Consider the following 20,923-nt stretch of genomic DNA (forward strand, 5'->3'; position numbering starts at 1 on the left):
CCTGAAGAAAATGCATTCTGATTACGGACTGTTAAAATTCACAATTGATAAAAAGACGGCATTTGTTTTTTGTTTTTTTTTGGTTTCCTATGACAACAGCTTGATCGCAGCTCTAACATAACACTGGTGATAACAACATACCAGGGCTGGTGCTTATAAAACTGAACACTGACTAATCACTTTGAAAAGTAGGACTGACGAGCTTTGCTTAAAAACAGAAAATTGCACTTTTACCAATGTTTAAATGGGACTGTGCTGCCTTCAGACTACAATCGTGTCTACCACAGCATCTAATCTGCCAACAGCGCCTCTTCAAAATTGGCACACCAATGAACCAACATCACAACGTGCATTATAAAGATTGTCCAGCTGCATATACAGTTAAGATCATTTGGGCAAGATGTTAATAAAAAATTTTTTTTTTTTTTTTTTTTTTTTTTTTTTTTTCCTGCACATCACCATGGTGGACTTTAAATCAAACAATCAACACTCGACTGAAGTGCAAACTTGCAGCATAAATTTAAGGGGTTTAACAAAAATTTACATTAACATTTTTGGACCTTTGGGTTTTTTTTTTTTTTTTTGTTTTGTTTTGTTTTTTTTTAAATACACTAGTGGGACAAAGTTGTCTCATGTTTGACATTATTATTATTTATTTATTTTTTGGATCATGAGCCGTTCCTTCCCCATATTTCTCAGTTTTCAGAACCGTGCAGGCTATTAGATGCTTTCTGGCAAAGTCTATGGCTGCCTTGAGTGTAACTAGAGGTTTGCACTTTGTTGTAAGACCCTCTGCATTTCCATTAATGAAGCCATCCCTTGATTGTAGTCCTCGATTGCCTCAAGGGTGTTATTGACTTCAGTAGTTCAAAGTAGGTTTTTTTTGGGGGGGGGGGGTTAAATCATTGGGGGGGGAAATCTTCAGCGGGCTTTTGGTGTTCTTTACCTGGTCAGCACGTATTTTTAGAAATTATCAGATTGTTGATCTGACCATTCCTAAGGGTTTTGCTACCTCACTGGTGGGTTTTGTTTTTCTAGCCTAATCTCTCTGAGGTTCATATTTAACATTACAATGAAAAGTTATACAATACAAATTCAACACTTCAGATATTCTGTCCACTTCATTTGTCATTAATGACAAGTGAACAGCTCTCACCTTGGCTATGTTGTCAAATTAATTTTGAGGTTCTGAAAATGTCTAATTTCTAAACAATTCATCCAAAATATTTGTCAAATCCCTTTAATCAAAGCGGAAAGTTTGCACCTCAGTTGTTTGGTTTTTACAATCTCCTGTCTTTACACAGGCAAAAATTACATATCTAACTCCACACAGGCTGGATTATGCATGAAAATGATCTTCAATCATACAGTGTCAGCGTATGTCATTTTGGGTATTATTCAGGGTAAAAACTCAACTTAAATAAGGACAGTGTTTCAATTTAAAGTGGGGTGCTTGCATGTTCTGAGAATTTTGTGATCACCCTAAAAGAAGAATTTCCATTAAGATTGGCAAGTTTATTTAACAAAAGAATTTTGTATTTGTAAATTATGATTTTGATCATTCACTTTTACACTTTCCTCCAAATTTTCAACATTTGTTATTAATTTTGGGAAAAAAAAAGACCATAATTATGTTATCTGGATGCATTTGAGGGTTCAAACAGCTCATGTGTTCTGCAGAAAGACCTTCCACCTAAATATAGTTTTTTTTTAAGTATATTAATTCTGATAATTATGTGAATTAATAACAATAATCAATTATTTCCTGTTTAATACGAATAACACTTGTGATTATTGCCCTACTAATGTGTGTAATGATGAGATGCCTTTTTTTCTTCTCCCACTTACTCTGCAGTGACAAATGTTGTTACACAGATCTTTGTTTAAGGAAAGCCTGTGTCGGTGTGTTATTGTGTCGCTTTTGCAGTTTCCTCACTTATTTGTGCCAAATCTGAAACCAGCTTTCACCACTGCTGTCAAGCCAACTGTGAATAACAATTAGAGGGACTTCCGTGCCTTGGCAGTCACTCTTGTGTTTTCTTCCAAAGAATGTCCCACTGAAACGGTTTGGCGAACCGTTTCAAGGCAGGTTTCTTTCCTCAGTTTTCTTCTGTGCTTTAGATGCGTTCTTAAATCCTTCACTGCCATCGTTACAATCAAAGTTTACAGGATTACAGCGCGTGTTACTTAGCAATTCCTTGTCTCCGCATTGATGCATTTTATACTTTTTTTCTGTTGTTGCTGATGTTGTCTTTTGGTCATTGCTTGCATATCTGCTCCTTTGAATGGATGACCTATATAAGTGGCGTTGGGGCTCAGTAGTGCAGATGTTTTGTCCAGATGTGGGTGTAATTCAATGCTCGAAGCGGAGGATCCGGAGCACAAGAGGAAGAGTTTTCCCTCCGTCCACACCATCCCAGCGCCTCACATTCCTCTCTCCACCCTCTCAGTGCTGCTTTGTGTCTTTCTGTCTCTAGAGCTTAACTCTCAAACTGCACCTCCCTTTCCAGCAGAGCCGGTTTCTGTAGAGCACTTGTAACAAAGTTTCACAGACAGTGTTTTATGTTATTTACATTTGTGACATTTCTTTAGGCGACTTGGACTAGTATTGTTAAGTTTGGCCAGCATTCCTTCTCCTAGTTTGAAATAAGATGTGATGTGGATTTTTGAGTGGGATCTGGAGTCTTTGTCATTCTGTGATGTTTCCAGCGGAGGTTCACGTAGAAGTCTTTCAGGCTTTGTTCACTTGTATCATTTTTGAACCCACAAGCCCAGTCCCTACATGACGGATGAATGTTAACCACCTAGCGATATAGCAACATTGAATAAACAAATTAGTCAAGTTTAGTGATTTCTTTTAGCCCTCTAATTCCTCTCTGCAAGCAGCTTTGCTAAAATGAATGTGATTGGAGACACAAACGGGTTTGAGCCAGTGTTTAGGCTTTGATCAATAGTAACTGTCCGCTCATGTTCTCCGTGATTGTTGGTTATGCATAAACTGATGCAGAATTAAAAATGGTAAATGGCCTGTATTTGTATAGCGCCTTACTAGTACCTAAGGACCCCAAAGCGCTTTACACATCCAGTCATCCACCCATTCACACACACTGGTGCGTGCAGTGAACGACACCTATAGTGCTCACTGAGAGTTGCAGCTCTCCACTATGTTGCCTATTCAGAAGCTGTACTGTAGCGTTTGTTATCAAATGTTTTATATTAAGAAATAAACAGGAATTCATCCACAAAAATGCTAATTTGCACAGACGGCTCTAATTAAAGTGTATTTGCGTTAGTTTGACAGATGCTTCATACATCAACATCCAAAGAGGTCCTGTCTGTTTAAAATAAATAAATAAATAAAAGCTCTTTGTAAATTCTGGCTTCATTAAAAATCTCAGTTCAACAATTGAAAGTCATTATTATCATTATTATCCTAAACCATGTTTCATATCTATCAGCATCTAATTTGCAGTGTAATTACTTCCATTGCTTGTGTGACAGTGTTGTTCCAAAACTATTTGTGTTACTGTTTCTTTTTTCTTTGTATACACAGTTCAAACAAACGTCTTCTATGTTCATATGGCACTAACATGTCTGTATTATTAAAGGATTATCACATCTTGTGACTGAGTTGACTCCATAATGACCTCTACCTGTAGACTGCTGTTGAATCACTAGGTTTGACGATGAAACCGCCCTGCACGACAGTTGATCACAGCTTCCGTACTGTGCTGCTGTTTTTATTTTATTTCCATCAATTGACCGCAAAGATGAATTTTGATTTTTAAGTATATATGGCAACCAGCAGGGGTCGCTGTATGTACATGTTTAAGAGCAGCGTTTCAGAGGCTGATCGCTGTTTCCAGCTCGCTAATGGTAAGAGATCATAGTGTTGTTTTTACAGATCATTGCTCATTTATGACACATCATACATTAATACAGAGCAGAAAGAAATTTATTTGCAGTAATGTTTTGATCCCTGGTAGGTTTAACGTGAAACTGATGGACAGTATATGAAGAAACATATTTGCTTCTCTTCGTCCTGCATACTGTTGTAACCTTTGATTTAGCTTCATTTACTCACCACGAAGCCAGTGGATATGCCTATGACCATCCACCATGGATGACACTGACAGATTATTTATTGGCAACTTTATTTTTGTGTTGCTGAAAAAATATATTCAAAGAGCTCCCTTCTTTGGGCATTAGCCTACATGACACTTACAGGAAACTCACGTATTCTTATGGAAATGTGCATAAATTAAAACTTTTTTTTTTTTTAAAAACTGAAGTAAGCAGTAATATACAGTCTAATTTGATAAACCTATGAAAATTAATCAAATTATTTCACAGAAAAATTTCTCAGATAAATGGTACTTATATAAACCTCAAATACTAAAATTGCATTAATGATATTCTACAGTAGGACAGAAAATAACATCAACAGGATTGAGAAAGTAAGTAGCAGTCAGCGCTGCTATTAACCGATCACCACCTTGTCTGTAAAAGCAGACGTTTTGACAGTTTGTTGTTCTGCAGCATTCAGCTGTGTTAACGCCACAAAAATGTCACAACCTTCCCAGGAGTGGGGGTTCCAGCAAATTTGTCTCTACAAAACCATATTTGGTAAAAACCACACCTCCAACACCTCATACCAAATGTCAAGCATAGGGAACACCTAATCTATAGTAGGCAAGGCAAGTTTATTTATATAGCACAATTCAAGGTGTTCAGCAAGGTGATTCAAAGTGCTTTACAGAGACATTTAAAAAATAAAAACAAATAAAAAGCATGATTTAAAATGGGGGGAAAAGAAAGGAACAGTAGATAAAATCAGTAGTTAAAATGTAAGTTTTGAAATCTAAGCTTAAAAGTAAAACAGTGTGGATTTGGTGCTTTATTCAAATGCAGCTGAGAATAGGTGAGTCTTCAACCTGGATTTAAATAAACTGAGTGTTTCAGCTGATCTGAGGCTTTCTGGGAGTTTGTTCCAGATATATGGAGCATAAAAGCTGAAAGCAGCTTCTCCGTGTCTGGTTCTGACTCTGGGAACTGATAAAAAACCGGATCCAGGAGGTGTATTTTGGTCCTAAACCATTCAGAGCTTTATAGGCCAGCATCAGAACTTTAAAGTCTATCCTCTGACGGACAGGCAGCCAGTGTAAAGACCTCAGAGCTGGACTGATGTGGTCCACTTTTTTGGTCTTAGTAAGGACTCGAGCAGCAGAGTTCTGAATGAGCTGTAGTTGTCTGACTGGTTTTTTAGGTAGACCTGTAAAGATGCTGTTACAGTAATCAAGCCTACTAAAGATGAATGCATAGACTAGTTTTTCCAGGTCCTGTTGAGACATCAGATCTTTTATCCTTGAAATATTCTTGAGGTGATAGTAAGCTGACTTTGTTATTGTCTTGATGTGTTTTTATAAGTTTAGGCCTGCATCCATCACTACACCCACATTTCTCGCCTGGTTGGTGGTTTTTAGGTGTGTAGATTGAAGTTCTCTGGTGACCTGTAATCATTTTTCTTTGGCTCCAAAGACTATTACTTCTGTTTTGTTTTTGTTTAGCTGGAGAAAATTGCGACACAACCAATCATTAATTTCCTCTATGCATTTACCAAGAGCCTGTACAGGGCCTCGGTCTCCTGGTGACATTGTGATATATTTGTGTGTCATCTTCATAGCTGTGATAGTTTATTTTGTTGTTCTTTATAATCTGTGCCAGTGGGAGCATGTAAATGTTAAACAGAAGGGGTCCCAAGATGGAACCTTGGGGGACTACACATGTGATACTTGTCTGCTCAGATGTGAAGTTACCCATTGATACAAAGTATTTCCTGTTTTCTAAGTATGTTTTGAACCAGTTTAGTACAGTTCCTGAAAGACCTGCCCAGTTCTCCAGTCGTTTGAGTAATATGTTGTGGTCAACTGTATCAAATGCTGCACTGAAATCCAGTAAAACTAAAACAGACATTTTTCCACTGTCTGTATTCAGACATATGTCATTAAACACTTTGGTCAGAGCAGTCTCGGTGCTGTGGTTCTGTCTAAAACCTGACTGGAAGGCATCCTAGCAGTTATTCTGTGTTAAGAAGTAATTAAGGTGTTGAGAAACTGCTGAGTAATCTAGTGTCAAATGTGAGGCAACCTCACAGCTAAAGCTTGGCCTAAAATAGGGCATGCATATGTCAATGAGTCCAAGCACAGAAGCAAATTTGCAATGGAATGGCCCATTAAAGTCTAGATCTCAGCCCATCTGAAATCTTGTGAAGGGTCGTTAAAAGACCCTTAACAAGTGAAGGGTCGTTAAAAAACCCTTAACAAGTGTGTGAAAATCTCAATGACCTAAAGCAATGCTGTAAAACGGGGCAAGTCATATAGAAAATGCTTATAACAAGCTACTGCTGCCAAAGACACAAGTTAATCTTTTTTTTCATAAAGTCCTATTAAAACTTTCTTTTTCATATGACTGTATGTACATAGTTTTAAACTACAAGTTATTCTAGTAGCCATACGACAAATTGGATGTAGGCAAAAATTTATCTAGGCTTATAGAAGAAGCATTCACACACATGCAGAGGAATAAAATGACAATGTATCTTTTAGGATTTATGAACGTCAAACCTCTTAACCCTTAGCTGTTAGCTGTATATAACAATCTCATACTCGTGACTGCTGCTGATACAAGAATGCCTCTGTATATTTTTAGAGGGATATTTCCACCATCAGGCGAAGGGACAGCTTGAGTTTTTTCCGACCTGCAACACGTCACCTGCAAAGTAAAAGGAAAAAAAGCAGTTTATTTATCAGTTTACTTGTCAGTTATTAGTAGGTCAGCTAATAGTACTGTTGTATAAACTGAAATGTACTTTAAACCCGGTAGGCCAGCTCTGTAAATTACGACACCGAGGTACAGAGTCCAGTTACAGGGTGTGCTAAGGCCAGACCCAGAAACAGCATGGGGACAGCTGCTATACTGTTAAGAATGCCTCAATCATAGGGGATCGTATGATTGAGTTTTTCTCTGTATGTATTATTGTAGGGTCTACCTTACAACATAAAGTGCCTTGAGGCGACTGTTGTTTTGATTTGGCGCTATATAAATAAAACTGAATTGAAAATTGAATTGAATTTTAAAGCAAAAGGACCCCTAAAAGCTTCTTAAGCTCAGATAACTCCATGTGCTGAACTTGTCATTAACCCACTATTGATCATGTGTGTCGCCACATGAGCCAAGGTGTGAAAAATGATCATTAACATCATCACAGCTGAGGGGTGAAACCTCTGAGATATTGCTCTATCCCATCATATGTTTTAAGAGATTTCTTTACATGTGTATTCCTTTTATTTCCTTTCAGCCTCATAGGGAACGTTTATGCTCCAGTGGGTGGTAGGTCTCTGACCTACCCTTTGACCTACAATACCCACTCCAATGGGAATCAAATAGGTATCTATTTTATTTTTGGTGAACTTGATGTTTTCATCCACTCAGCTCATGTGTTCATGAAACCTCTACCTCTTGTGTTTTGATTTTTAACCAAGTGTCATCTTGAATAAACCAGTAGGTGTTTCTTTATCATCATGGAAGACATCATGCCTCGTCCCTGTACCAAAGACGCCTCATCCCAGTGGCCCCCAGGATTACAGGCCCGTGGCACTGACCTCCCACATCATGAAGACCCTGGAAAGGCTCATCCTGGACCAGCTGCGACCCATAGTAAGACCACATCTGGATCCCCTTCAGTTCGCTTATCAGCCTCGTCTCGGAACAGAGGACGCCATCATCTACCTGCTCAATCGTGTCTACACCCATCTGGACCAGCCGGCGAGCACTGTGAGGGTCATGTTTTTTGACTTTTCCAGTGCTTTCAACACCATCAGGCCGACCCTCCTGGGTGATAAGTTAGCAGCGATGCAGGTGGATGCTTCTCTGGTGTCCTGGATTGTTGATTACCTGACAGGAAGACCACAATATGTACGTCTCCCACAGTGTGTGTCTGACAAGGTGATTAGCAACACAGGGGCACCACAGGGGACTGTCCTCTCCCCCTTCCTCTTCACCCTCTACACCACAGACTTCAGCCACTGCACAGAGACATGCCATCTTCAGAAGTTTTCTGATGACTCTGCGGTGGTTGGATGCATCAGCAGGGATGATGAGACAGAGTACCGGGCTGTGGTCGACTCCTTTGTCACGTGGTGTGAGCAGAATCATCTGCAGCTCAACGTGGCAAAGACCAAGGAACTGATCGTGGACTTCAGGAAGACCAGGAAACACTTGACCCCTGTTTCAATCCAGGGGGTCAGTGTTGACATTGTGGAGGACTATAAATACCTTGGAGTACACATTGACAATAAACTGGACTGGGCTAAAAACACCACAGCACTTTACAGGAAGGGCCAGAGTCGTCTCTATTTTTTGAGGCGACTGAGGTCCTTCAACATCTGCCAGAAAATGCTGAGGATTTTCTATGAGTCTGTGGTGGCCAGTGCGATCCTCTATGCTGTTGCATGCTGGGGGAGCAGGCTGAGGGTCACAGATGCCAACAGACTTAATAAACTGATCCATAAGGCCAGCAATGTTGTGGGGATGGAGCTGGACTCCCTCAAGGTGGTGTCGGAGAGGCGGATGCTGTCCAAGATAAAGACAATGTTGGATAACACCTCCCACCCACTCCATGACATGCTGGTCAGTCACAGGAGCTCGTTCAGTGAGAGACTGCGATTACCGAAAAGCACCACTGAACGACACAGGAAATCATTCCTGCCTGTGGCCATCTCCCTGTACAACGCATCCACTTAACACACTGTTTGCTGCTACAGCTACACATGTTTCTTTTCCAAATATTTATTTATAAGTGACTTATGTATGTATGTATGTATGTATGTATGTATATATATGTATATATTGTACTATTCTTAGTTAGCGTATTGTCTGTCTTGTCTTAATGTTGGTTTAAAATGGAGCACTGTAACAAAAAATAATTTCCCCCAGGGATCAATAAAGTATTCTGATTCTGATTCTGATTCTGATTTATTTGAGCTTCTTCTTTAAAGATGTTGACCTTTGAGTGACACAACCCTTATTGTATTTCAAATATGTGATGGTAAGGCAGAGGTCTAACAGGGAGTAAATCGGATTGGGATGAGGCTCTTACAACTACTATGACCTGGATTACTGAGAACCTACACAGACATTTCACAATTTTATATAATGTCCTGTCTGTTTAAAGGTTGCGTTTCATGTTTTAAAGTAAGAATGTATTATGAAGTACTTGGATGAGATAAAATGGGACAATTTTCAGTAGATTCACCACACATGAGATTTAAGCTACTAGTACGTTTATAATAACTGTTGTATTTGCAAAAATGTACAATTTTAGTTCATCTTAAACTTTGTAGAGGACAAAAAAGTAATACCTGGGCACATTCGGCATGGTATCACTTTCTGTCGTATTTGTTTACATAACCGTAACCGTATACATTTAATATAGGTTCACCAAGTACACTTAAGCTACTCGCTGAAGCTTTTACTTTGGAAGGTCATGGCGGAAATCACGTGTTTACGTCGGCTTGCTTGACGCAACGGCTTTAAATGGGAATACCCTCGATCCGCTGTGGAGTCTCCTTTAAAAAATCTTACCGCGTCACTGGGATGCGGATCTGGGAGCCGGACACCTAGCCGACCATCCCCGCTTATATATGCCCTCCACCGGTAGGCCGTTTTCCTCTCTGTGTTATTTTTCTTCTTCTTTTATTTTTAACGTGTGTCACATTTAAATAGTTACATCAGCCTTTTATTCTGCTCCGTTCATGCAATGACCGGCTTATGACTTTCAGAGGTAACCTCTCATACAGAAATAGTTCGCCGGGGTTAAAATTAGATAGCTTAGTGTGTAAATGTGTGCTATTAATAACGCAGTGGCTGCTGGGGAGATCAGGCTTGTGCTCACTTGGCACATGTGTGCACCAAAGCTGTAGGTTGCATGTCATTTTTAGTTCCTGGAGGCAGCCTGCATAACATGTTACGAATGTTATTCAAATATTAACAATCGATCAAGTCAGGTCTTGTTGTTTTACTTTCTGTATGCACCCAATGCCCTCTGTCGCAGTCACAGGTACAGCTAGATTGCAGTACTGGGTTAATAACATGCTTGTAAAATCAGCCTGGCCTTCTAGGGCGTATTCGTTATCCATCACACTCCTGTTATGTTGGTTTCCAGGAACACCAATTATGTTCCTGGGTCAATGTTTACTCATCCAAAAGTGTCAGAAACACTGGCATTGATTATTTTACAATTTTCTTTTATAATTTTGATTTTGTTTTGTTTTCTGTAGTGATGCAGATGACATGTGACATCTCTTATCAAATCATTTCTTTTCTCTGATCTGCCACTTTTAATGTTTCCTACCTTGGCGGGAAAATGCTCACGTGAATTTAATAATGGCTCATTTCACACACACACACGCCCGACAAGTGGAATGCATCCCACTGTTAACACCTTTGCTTTTCGTTTCTGCTATGAGGTGTCTAAAGATTAATTGCCATATCTGCAAATATGACATATTTATGTCAAGTTTTAAAACTTGGCATGAAAACTAAAAGGAGGTTACAGGGGAAAAAATTGTTAAAGCTTTACATTTTTCAAAATATACACTCCTGTTCATCTTCAATTCAGAGGAATCACAGCTCTTTTCATAAAAACGTCTACATTTCACAGTAACTACTCCAGTAGATTTAACATCCCACCAAACGTCTGTGACATAATCAGCCCTCTCTTCGCTGGAGTTACAACAGGCCTGTAAAAGGGGAAGCCTTGTGCTATATATCAGCTATGTAAACAAGAGACTGGCACTGCTGGAAGATGTGGCCTCTAAGTTTAAATAAATGATTTTAAAAAGGACTGAAGGCATGTTTGTGTGGAAAGAGATTTAGATAAAGAGTTTAACAATTTGCCCTTCTTTGGGGTTGTTGTTGTTGTTTTTTTCATTTCTTTCATTAATTGTAATGAACATCCTGTTTATGAGGTACTTTTGTTTCATTTAAACTCCCTTCCTTTACTCTTGTAAACACACATTTCCCCTTCAGCTCATAGCCTCATTAAGAGTCTTAATGCATGTTGTTGTTTTCCTCTGGTGCTTCAGTTTAATTTAACCCTGAACTCTCTGTGATTTAAACTCTGATTGATGGCTTTTTTGGCTTCTCGCCATTAAAGTTTTACACCAGGATGCTATAAAACAGTGTGCTTCAGAGTCTGCTGTCCTTGACGGTGAGAAAAAAAGGGCTCTCTGTTTCATTCCTTCCACCTCTGCTTTTTTTCCCCCCCCCCAGAAAGAAATCACTCACCAAAGATGACAGCTCCTTTAACGCCTGCCGCACCACAGGATCAACGCTTTTTGGTGTTGTTTGACTTCGACGAGACCATCATTTGCGAAAGCAGCGATGATGCTTTGGTGCGTACTCTGCCAGACAAAGAGCTCCCTGCTTGGCTGAAAAACAGTTACAGGGAGGGGCAGTATAATGAAAATACGCAGAAGATTTTGGCCTACATGGCTGAGCAGGGCGTCTCTAAAGACTCCATCCATTCAGCAGTGGAGAAGATCCCACCAAATCAAGGCCTCATGAATCTCTTCCAGTATCTGCAGAGCCACCAGCAGGACTTTGAGCTTGTGGTGGTCTCCGATGCCAACATGTATTTTATTGAAACCTGGCTTAGGCATGCTGGGGTGCGTGACCTTTTCAGAAAGATTTTCACAAACCCATCCAGTTTTAATGCGGCTGGTCAGCTTGTGCTCCTCTCTTTCCACTCGCACTCATGCCCCCGTTGTCCTGATAACATGTGCAAGCAGGTGATCCTTCGGGAGTATTTGGCGGAGCGGCAGAAGGAGCGTGGCGGCGTTCCCTTTCAGAGGGTCTTCTATATTGGAGATGGGGCCAATGACGCCTGCCCTTGTCTGGCTTTGGGGCCCCGGGACACGGCTTTCCCCAGGAAAGACTTTCCAATGCACAGGCTGCTAAAGGAGTTTCAGCAGTCTGCCAAGTTCAAAACAAACATTGAACCTTGGGTCAGTGGCAAAGACATAGTAGACTGCCTGAAGAAAATAGTGGAGGAGAAATGAGAACTGCATGCCTGTACTTGTGAAAGAAGGTCTGTAAGAGGGGAACAAGTGCAATAAAGGTGCGCCAACACTAGTCCACTTGGCAGGCAGGTTATGCATGATTTTAGCCGAGCAACAACCAGACCATCCTACAGATGTAGGATTTATTTTATTTTTGTTCTTCAACTTTGTGAAATCTTAATTGAAAATGATCAAATGTGGTAGTAAGAGGTTCTAAATAGAAGATTCCTTTTTGTACCAGGCCAGGTGTTTCCCCTTGTTTCCACTCTCTATGCTACGATAAGCTAGCCAGTAAATGGTTAACTCATAGTGCTAATGGTTTTTAAATATAATGTTTGACAAGACACTTAAACTGCTGTAATTTTAGCCTCATGCAAAAGGCTATTTCATCCCAATGACTCTGGTATTAAACATGTATGCCGCATTGTAAATCGCGTGGTATTAAAATTCAGTTAGCTAGCAATAGCAAGGATATTTGATCAATAATAGATATGCAGTATTCATTATGCACTTTGTTCTCCTTATCAAGTCTGATAAATGGGAGAGAACATCGTAACCAAATTGTCATGCGTGCTCTGAAGTTGCCGTTTATGAAGCAACCATCCCCTTCAGTACATGTGTAGTTTACATTTTTGAGCAATGCGAACTCTGATGGTTTGCTTCTCCTCTTAACTGTATGAGATTTCATTCATGGGGAGATTTAAACTTTTTCTCTTTTGTCACGCTTCCTTTAAAAAAACTCCATCTACGTCCACATAAGTAGGGCCAGGTGTTATGAAACTTTCTGGGACATATGACCATGTTGGCCAAGGACAAGGTCAGAAAAGATAAGAGATAAGATGACATACGCCAGTACCTGTGCACTCCCCACCTCCCATTACTGATACTTAATCTGGGCTTGATTGCACAACAGTAATTTACACCAGGCATGCCATAGACACACAGCTGCCGGTCGGTCTAACGTTATTCCCTGTCCCTCTGAAACAATGGAAAAAAGCCAAATGCACACTACCAATTTTAGAAGGGTTAATGTAATGGAATCATACCATATTAAAAACTTCTAGTGATTATTTTTACTGATAAGATGTTTTCATTTTGGGTCAGGATAAAGAAGTTCTTCTTTCTATTTGAATGCTTTCCCAGTTGATGATTTTCAGTATATCTGCATAAATCAGCATGTAAATTCATTTCTTCCTCACTAAACTTGCAACAGGGGAAAAATATATACTTAGTATTGTTTGGTATTGATTATGAAGAGTTAATTAATGCATTGAAGGGTATTCTTTTCTTCATTTTTTGTTTGAAGCAATACTTTACATCTGTTAAGTCTTGAATCCCTTGTGAGACTGGTTTCAGCTTTAGAAAAGCTAATATTGAACTATGTTAGGTTAATGCTGTCTGTCTTTACCAAGATGAATTTGATACTCAAGAGTTCTGTTTCCTGGTTGAATAAAGTCCATGTTTGTAAAGGGAAAAGTGGGTGCTAATGAAAAGAAGTAAAACGGTAAAGTAGTGTGTAAAACTGGTGACATTTTTTTAGCCTTAACAAATGACAAATTGTTGTGTAAGTGCTGGAAATTTACTTTAAGGGGTGTTTTTTTAATTTCTCAGGGAAGGGAGACTTAAACGAGCAACATCATATAGCAGCATTTGTTTATTTTGTACTGTTGAATTTCAACCAAACAAATTTTACTTGTGAACTTTTATAGATGTCATGAGTCTGACTCTGAAATTCACTGAGCTCTAAACCTAATTCTTATCCAATGCTGTGTTACAAATATGCTGTGGGTGTTCCTCTGTATCGTACTGTAATTGTAGAGATCATGGTTTAAGACTGTAAAAACATTAGTTTACTTTAAATCTGTGTACCTGTAAAACTAAAATAGATTTTGTGCAATAACTAAATGCTCTATACACATAGGTTATACTGGATGAAAAACTTGACTTGTGATATTTTTATGTGTGTTACTCAACCACAGATCACTTCAGTATTGCGATTTTTAGACAACCATGCTTATATTACAACAATGGGGGGGAAAGAAAAGGTCTTGTTTTTCGATTTTGCGGTTTGTTGTATATTCATTACATCAAAAGTTCTATTATGCGTGTAATGTATCATATTAACAGGAATATAAAGCCATTACCTGACAATGTGTTTTTGTTGTCTGGTTTATATCTGTGACACAAAATCAACACCCCGTAAAGATGAGTTCTAATTTATAACAGCACATGCAAAAACACCACAGAGCTTGAGCACAGCAAATCTTTTTACAGTATAAAAAATATACTGGAGAAAATAACACAGTTATAATTCATCTTAAGCTGAAATGGCCTTTGAGAAGAAGTATAGTTTCAGTTGGGGTTTCTATACCAGTCAGCAACTGCAATCATGATATCAGTGTTAGTGTTTTTCTTAGTTCAACAAATTGCCTTTTCCTAGTCAGGATGTGATGAAACCATGAACGATCTCCTCAAGGTCATTGATAGAAACCCATGCTTTAAATTTAGGTAGAAGTCTTGACTGACAAGATGAATTTAACGACTGGTTTGATTTTTAAGTTAAGTTCAAGAAAAGAATCAAAACCAAGCTGAAGTTTAAGGCTTTTGAGGAAAGGCTTGTCAAACAAACCGGTTAGGGATTAAAGTGAAATATGGGTATTGAAACCCGGTTCTTGTTGAGAAACAGGGCAACTTGCAATACTTGAAAAGTAGATATTTCATTTAAGGGAGGAAACACTACGAATATGCAAAAGCATTTGCTCACAAAACACGCGATGACCTTAAATGAATGTCATGTTTTTAATTCCGCTCCGGACTCGTGAATCTCAACCCAGCAGCAGCGGTGACGTTTGTACGTCCTCTGCCGTTAATGCGGCAGGTAAATAATCAACTAACAGTGCATATTATGTTAGCGCGATCTGCCTTATTACAAAACCTGCCATTACTGTGCATTTAGGTGACCATGATGAGACAGACAGATAGAGTCTGGCTGGCTCAGATGCTGGCAGTTCTCACTGCAGTCTACCGGTAGCGTCTCCTTTCAGGCCAGGATAGACGAATGTCACCGAGCAGTGACTACGTTTATGGTAAAAGGCTTGCACCTATTTGCCACAGCAGATGCCCCAGATTTTCAGGAAGTGAATGTGTTTAATTGTAGGCAGGGACATTACTGGATATTCTTATGTAATTGCTACAGAATAATTTATGTTATACTTTGTTATTGCTACAGAAGAATATTTATTTTATTATTTTACATTTACAATGTTTTTTCCTGGGGACCCTGTGACGCTCCATTGAAGAGCCGTAGGCTGTGGATCTCTTAAGATCTCACTGTTGGGTTTGTAAGGCCATGTTACTCCTAAATTTCTATCTTGTTCAAAGAGAAGATATAAAACAAAGTTCTAAGCTATTCGACCTTAGTGTTCACCTTTTTTTTTAAAAAGAATAGATAAGAGAATCGATAAAGAATCAAATCGTTAAACAGAATCGAAATTGGAATCGGAATCGTGAAAATCTTATCAATACCCATCCCTAGCCCTAACCAAAAACAGGAGGAGGGAGGTTAAGTACACAAGTGTTTGTACTAAAGATTATTAGACTCCAGTTCCTCTAAAGAACCATTCCTATTTAATACGTAGATGTAAAAATGAAAATGATTTAAACATTATAATCAGCTGACCACTGATATTCAAAATTATTAACTAAAATATTAATAAAATTCTAAACTAAAATCTAAACCTAAAAGTTTATTTTATAGCTGCTAATAGTTGTAGCAGTCTCTGAAGCCTCTTCCAGTTAAAAGGGATTTTTCCTCCCCACTGTCACCAACTGCTTGCTTATAGAGGATGATCAGATTCGTGTTTATCTCTAATTATGTAGGATCTTTATGTTACAGTTTATAAAGGGGAACATTTGTGACTTGGCACTATACAAATTTAAAGGAACTGAACCGGATAGTGTTTTATGGAGAAAAAAGGAACATCTTGTTGCCACATGTAAGTTAAAATTTCTGATTATATAGAGCATCTTCAAAACCAAAGCTTTTGTGGTGAGAATCTATTAAAAGTTGTCTCACTCAACAGACAGGAAAACCAGAATGCACTACGGGAAGAAGGCAAGATGCTTTGTTGGGAAGCCTTGGATCCTTGCATCCATGTGGATGTTACTTTGACACGCACCACCTACCTAACCTCTGTGTTGCAGACCATGTACACCCTTTCATGGAAATGGTATTCTCTGATGGCTGTGGCCTCTTTCAACAGGATAATGCAAAATAAGCACATGGTCGTAAGGTTGTGCCTGATCAGTTGAACTTGGACTTTATAATTTGGATCCTCGTTGGAAGAGAGCATCAAGCCAAGAAAAATACTTTAACAAAAGACTGTTTTGTCCACAGCTGTTCCCAAATAAGGATACATTTCGAAATTAAATTATGCTGTGAGAAAAACTCAATTTCTTGAAAATAGTGAATTTAGATTAAGTCAAGATTGCATTTACTAAGAGAAGATTTTATTTTCCTTTTCCTTTTTTTTTAGCAACCAAAACAGTAAAGTCTGGTTTTACTTTGGGGTGGTACGAGTCTGTAATTGTTACTTGTTGATGTTGTTGGTTTGAAGTTTATATTTAGGGAGAGATGACGTCAAAGCTGTGTTGCCGAAATTAAAAGATGAGGGAGTGATGTGGGGGAGGAAACGGTGAGCATCTCAGAGGCACAGGAGATCTAATCTTCCTTCTCAAAGGAGATGATATGTTTATTTATCATGAGGCGCAAGAGGAGGAAAGAATAATACCACTTTTGTAGCAGAAGCACAAGACACAGAGATGAAATGCTAAAAAATTATTTGATTCGTTGTTGTGTGTGAAAATGAGAAAAAGAAAACAGTTAAACAGCAAAGTTTCTGGGACATCTTTATAATAAAAGCACTATTTGGATAACATGTTTATCCAGTTTAAAGGCTGTTGGGTTAATTAGTGTTTAGAAACTTTCTGAATCAAAAGAAACTCCTGTAAACCCAAGTGTGTGTTTGTGGCACATTCACTCAGCTTTTTACAGACAACATCAAACAATACTGTTGTATTGGATTTAACTCGTAGCGCATTAAATCCTTACTGAGGTTGTTACTATATGCTACTATACTATGAACTACACATCTTTTACAGTCAATTTGAGAAATACTGTACAGACAATGAAAATCCATGAGTCATTTTTTGCCTGCAAAACTAAAAGAAATGATTAAAAATTTTTGAAATGAAACTTTTAGAAGTTTAAATAGTATAATTTAAATGATGTGTCCCAGCCTAAAGAAATTTTTACTTCTTCAGAAACAAGCAAGGGCTAAATGCTAACACCTCGGCTCTGTGAAAAAGGGGTGATTTGACTTTTTCTTGTCAAGGGCAGGTTCCCAGGATCACATATGAAAAGGCACCTTTTCACCAGAAGATGGCGCCAAGTTATTGTGTCGCTGTTAAATCAGCTCAGGAGTGCCCTCCAGTGTGAATGTGACTTTGGCAAGTCCTTACATTATCCCAATTATTTAAGCCAACACAGATTAATAAGAAAACAAAGTGACATCAATGGAAGCAGGGTTCCTCTGGCACAAACAGCAGTGCTGATGTGAATTCATGAAACATGGCTCACAGGATATGACAGTAAAGGCTCTAGGCTGCAGTGATGGAGATGGCGTATGAGGCGCTCCATGTCACCACGTTAGTTTAAGATGATGCTGAAGTCTGCCAAGTAATTCGTTGATTCAGCTCTCTTGCTTGTATGGCCTGTTTTGTTCATATTTAATCTGCTGTAACCTTGTTGCTGCCTTTTAACCAGTGCTTCTTCTCTTGTCTCTCTACGCTCCATTCTTCTTCTGTGGATTGACTTCTGTCAGATTACATAAAGACGAGTCTGTGTGATCAATCTTTTTACCCACTCTCTTGGACATTGTTCTCCCCACATCTGATTTCTTCTCTCTGATTTATCCTGTCACTCCGTGCCTCGGGTGATTCCATGTCATTGTTGTTGTCTACCGTCATATTTTCTGTTGTCAGTCCAGGACCCCGATGATAATGACACAACAAAAAGCTGACTGTACAGGACACTTGTAGCCCTCACTATCACTGCCTATATGTTGTTCTGCAGTTCCTTTTTCTGTATGATCTATCCATCACACTTTGAAAAACATGTCTGCCAGCTCTGGGCTTTTCCAACTCTCAGCACAAATGATCCTACCAGAATTGATTCTTCAATAGAGGTCATATTGAGCTGGTATTAAGGAGAGACGACATGTATTGTCTGTATAGTCAAATTAACAAAAGACAGCCTGTAGTCCAAGCCCATTTTGGTTGACCTCCAGAGGTAAATAAATGGATAGAAAACACAATTAGCATCAGTTTGAGGAGAATGATGACAAATCGTATTTGAGGATCTCAAACTGGTCAATGACAACCTCCTGTTGTAGCTCCATACATCAGCTGATACAGCCCTTCCTCCCACCAGTAAGAGATGACACTCAACTGTTGAAGTGCTTTAAACGGCCAGTGCTGCCAGATGATTGCGTTTATGGATAACCTCATTGATTGTTCTCCATTCAATTACTCCCTCAGAGGTGAGAGATAACTCAGTTAAGAGGCTCCGGCCTTGTAAGAGGTCACTCTGAATTAGGATGTGAGCTTTCTATGCCAAAGTGCTATCAGGCAGATTTGACTTGTAAGCATTTTGACTGCTCTGCGTTTGATTCTTCTAGTGATAGTTTAAGAGAACACTGGGAGCCAAAAAGTCATGCTAATAGCGTTAGGCGGTGGCCCTCCCTAAAAAGAAAGTTAGCAACAGAAAGAAAAGGAAAGGAGTGGGAACTGTGGGCCGTCTGAGCTGACGTTTATCTAACGTCCTTGAGATGAGCTGTAGAGATAAAAACAAGAGTCCTTCATTGCAGACCGTCAGCCACAGAGAAAAAACAATGTCTGAATTGTGTCTGCGTGTCCTTGAAGATGCTAAAAATCACAAAAAAAATCTTCTCTGCACTGAGAAGCTTTCAGTTATCTGCTGAATGTGTGCCAGTGTGAGGGAAGCTGACAAGAAGCCAGGCAGTGTTTGCAATATAAGAAAGTGTACTTTCATAGCAGCAATTGAAATATCCTATTTTGTAATCTATAGTTTCCACCCTGGACTCCCTCACCGCAACTTCACAGCACCCCTAATTACAGCTTAACTGTCCCCCCATCTTTCAAACCTCCTTTTACTTTGTAATCTGATCGTAGTATCACCTTACCAAAGGTGTAGATGGCATTACACACCTATTTTTCAAGTATGGGTGGTCTTCTCTTCCAGAAGTGCAGCAAACAGACCTTTATGTGTGAAATACATTCAGTGGCTCTTTAAGGAAGCTTTTATCCTGTGTAACCAAAGCCCAGCGGACAAAGTTGAAACAAACAGTGGGTGTCTGTTCAGTCTCAGACTGCACCATATACAGCATGTGTCTGAAAACACTTGCCTTTGCCCTTTTCATGAAGCCCTGGCTCATGACTTCATTTGTGCAGCAAGAAGAGAAGGATGAACCCAGACAGTTTGCGATTAACCTTTTCCACATATCAGTGGAGGTGACAGATCTGTTAGCTGCACATTTTTCACATTCATTCCCGTTCATTGCTGAGCTGAATATTTCGCACCTAATCCATCATGCGCATTAAAACCGAGTAAAGTCCTTCATCGCTGCCGATCTTCCATGAGAAGAAAAAGACAAAGATAAGCGAGAAATACCTATAACCCTATAAAAACATGACAAAACAAAGGACTGAGACTGTGTGATGTTTATAATATCAGCAGAACTTGCAGTTGTTCCTTTAGTATTTTTTAAGATATAAAAGGTAACATAAGTATGGTTGAGCAGGGTCACCAGATTCCTACAAACAAGAAGTAAGAAATCCAAGGTGGGATGGTCTCAGATTTTGACATTTAGTAGTTAAATACGTGCAAACTGTGGATAAGGGTCTGGCATTGATCATGTCTTGTATTTGCATTTCCAGACTTAAAGCTAAAAGTGTGTTTTTGTAGTCTTATGTTATAGTCTTTGCACACTTGCATATTCCCTTTTCCATCCTGATTACTGTTAAAGCTATTATTTCAACTGCTAATCTGTCTGATCATCATCAGTGGGTTTGCATTTAAAGATCAGCACATCTTCTTTTTTAGCCGCATGTTTCTTACATTTACTTTTATAAACATGGGACAGATGGGACAAGGGATAGAAAATGGTCTGCAGCACATCACCATGGCTTTTGAGGGCTGTGAAGAAGTATTTGCCTCCTTCATGATTTCTTTGATTTTGCCAATAAACAAATTTTAATACTACACAAAGATAACCAGAGTAAATACTAAATACAGTTTTTAAATAATAATTTAAATTGTTAAGATAAAATAAACGATCCCTTGTGTGAAAGAGTAATTGCCCTCCAAACTTAACAACTAGTTGTGCTATCCTTGGCAGTAAGAACTGCCATCAATAACTGGCAGTGAGTCTTTCACATCGCTGTAGAGGAATTTTGGCCTACTCGTCTTTGCAGAAATGTAAATTCAGCCAGACTGGAGGGTTTTCCAGCATACGCAGCCTGTCTAATGTCGTACCAAAGGATCTTAATCAAAGTAAAGACTTTGACTAAATCACTCCAGAACTTTCATTCTGTTTTTTGAATCATTCAGACTTGCTGATGGACTTTCAAGTATGCTTCAGGTCATTGTCCTGTTGCGTATTCTGAGTGATCTTAAGCTTCAGGGCACAAACTAATGGCCGGAGATTATCCTTTCGGATATTCTG

The 20,923-nt window shown here is 39.1% G+C and overlaps 1 protein-coding gene across 1 annotated transcript; it reads left to right on the top strand.

The window, feature by feature from the left end:
• The first annotated feature begins 9,561 nt into the window (after positions 1-9,561).
• Positions 9,562-14,274, top strand: LOC146703193 (putative phosphatase phospho1). The gene is made up of 2 exons (XM_085466327.1): positions 9,562-9,714; positions 11,332-14,274. The coding sequence occupies exons 1-2, from the start codon at positions 9,702-9,704 to the stop codon at positions 12,117-12,119; spliced, it is 801 nt and encodes a 266-aa protein (XP_085322453.1). The 5' UTR covers positions 9,562-9,701; the 3' UTR covers positions 12,120-14,274.
• Positions 14,275-20,923: the final 6,649 nt, after the last annotated feature.

Source organism: Copadichromis virginalis, linkage group LG8 (genome assembly GCF_057382275.1).
Source record: "Copadichromis virginalis isolate Kocher_CV1m ecotype Utaka linkage group LG8, C_Virginalis_male_GT1.1, whole genome shotgun sequence".
NCBI lineage: Eukaryota > Metazoa > Chordata > Actinopteri > Cichliformes > Cichlidae > Copadichromis > Copadichromis virginalis.